This window comes from Austrofundulus limnaeus, unplaced genomic scaffold, assembly GCF_001266775.1.
Source record: "Austrofundulus limnaeus strain Quisiro unplaced genomic scaffold, Austrofundulus_limnaeus-1.0 Scaffold197, whole genome shotgun sequence".
Taxonomy (NCBI): Eukaryota; Metazoa; Chordata; class Actinopteri; order Cyprinodontiformes; family Rivulidae; genus Austrofundulus; species Austrofundulus limnaeus.
In genome coordinates, this window is record NW_013952599.1 from 70,941 (window position 1) to 72,898 (window position 1,958).

The 1,958-nt window shown below is 51.1% G+C and overlaps 1 protein-coding gene across 1 annotated transcript in view; it reads right to left on the reverse strand.

Annotated features, from left to right (window-relative positions):
- slc6a5 (solute carrier family 6 member 5) overlaps window positions 1-1,819 on the reverse strand; it is a gene marked incomplete in the record, with an annotated part of 31,971 nt that extends 30,152 nt beyond the window's left edge. The window contains 2 exon segments of the mRNA XM_014018607.1: window positions 58-543; window positions 1,398-1,819. Coding sequence (XP_013874061.1) covers window positions 58-543; window positions 1,398-1,400 — 489 coding nt within the window.
- Window positions 1,820-1,958: the final 139 nt, after the last annotated feature.

A 1,958-nucleotide genomic window follows, 5' to 3' on the forward strand; every position in this document is an offset into this window, starting at 1 on the left:
ATGTGAAACAATCCAGAGCGCAGCTGCCTCCAGAGACGGATCACTGAGCTGACTTACCCCCGCCACGGTCCCGGGCTGAACAGACGTGTTCCCATCTGTTCCCAGTATGATGGTGGTCTGGCTCATGGTCGTCCAGTTCCCCGCGGTGTTGTTCTGCTCCGCGGTGGCCCGGAGCTGGTCGCGGGCCGAGCCTGCGGAGTCTTTCCTCGGGGCCGAGTTGAGGGCCACCGAGCCTCCCAGAGCGGCTGCCGGCGGCGGCGGCGGAGCGCTTTTAAACGTCCCGTATTCTTTATTGGCGTCCGGCTCTCCCGGTTTACTGTCCGCGGGGCAAAAAGTTTTGCACTCGTTGCAGGGAGGCGGCTGGGACGCTGGGTGGTGGTGGCCGTGGTGGTGGTGATGGTGGTGGGGGCCGGCGGGCGGCGCGCACGGAGCCGTGTTGTCCGGCTTGTTGGACGCGAATCCCGCGGCTCCCTCCTGCTGCTGCGCCGGGATGTAGCCGGTGGCCGGCTGCTTGGCCATCGCGTCCCTGTGCTCGGGCGGATCCTGGAACATGAAAGTGACAGATCAGCGGCACGAGGGGTGACGTGACGGCTGGAAGCATGCAGCTGCGAGGGGGCTGCAGCCCATTTCCGTCCTGGGACTTTCTGCCTTTTTTTTTTTTTTTTTTGCTTTCCTCCAACCTCCCCTCTCTAAACACTTTAATTTGAGCTCAGTGTCTATAGGGGTGTGTGTCACTGCATGAATGCAGGCTATTTGTGTGTGTTGGAGGGAGGAGGAAAGGGGGTGCTGATTTGATTCCCCTGTTCTGGCTTTCTGCAAGATTCTTTAATTTTACGCCCCATTTCCCCCCTCATGTCATTCAGCCACACACATCCGCTGATTTTTATGGGCAATAGACAAGCTGCTGCGGGTCTCTGGGAGCTTGGCTCTCCCCGCAGGCAAGCAACCCTCACCGGTGTTACAGCAGACCCTGAGCGCAGGGATAAAAAAAAAAAAGACTCACTGACATTTAACACAGAGGTGGTGAGAAAACAACCGGAAAATCCCCTAGATTCTTAAAAAAAAAATCCACGTTCTACTAATTAATGCTTATTCAGTTCATGATTAGTTTGGATTTATTATTATTATTATTACAATTATTTAAAAGAAGCTAATTTACATTATACAATAATAAAAATCCGCATAATGAAAAGTAAAAAAAGCCATTCCCAGACCGCAGGAGAATACTGGGGAAAAGTTTTTGCGTWTCAGCACCACGGACAGCGCAACTTCTTTCCACGTTCCAAACTGCTATCAGGAAAAGGCGCTTCTTTCACATAAAATCACACCAAAAAACAGTCCTATGATAGATGAAAGCGCAGGGAAAAAGAWGAAATGAGTTGTTTCTGTACACTTACCATGTCTGCGCAGAGATCTGTTCGATGTGATGGAAACAGCTGGAAACAGGAGGGGAGGACTGGAAGCCAACTGGTTTATAGCCGCGCAAAGCAGCGAGTGCAAAGCGTTTCTGCAGCTCGGAGGAGGAAAGACTGGAGTTTTGCGTCAGTGCGGTGCAAGGTGCCCTTCGCGTGACATTTTCTTGATAATAAGAGTTTGATAAATCATTGGCCTTGGATTCGGATTTTTAAAGGGACTTGCTGGGACAGGACAGGGGCGCGTTTCTGTGCGTGCGTGAACTGGATGTCTTCTGATTACGCACGTTGCATGCGTGAGCGCGGGACGAACCTGCTTTTCCAAAGCTGATTAATACACTCCTCTCTGGAGATGTGTATCTTACACACACACACACACACACACACACACACACACACACACACACACACACACACACACAATACGCTGTTGGTTAGGGATGATTATTTTTCTTCCAGATTTGGGTTGGTACTTGAAAACTTCTAAAGACCAGATCGAACATGTGTACAGTGAGGTCTTCTGTTACTCTTGTGGGACTTTGTACA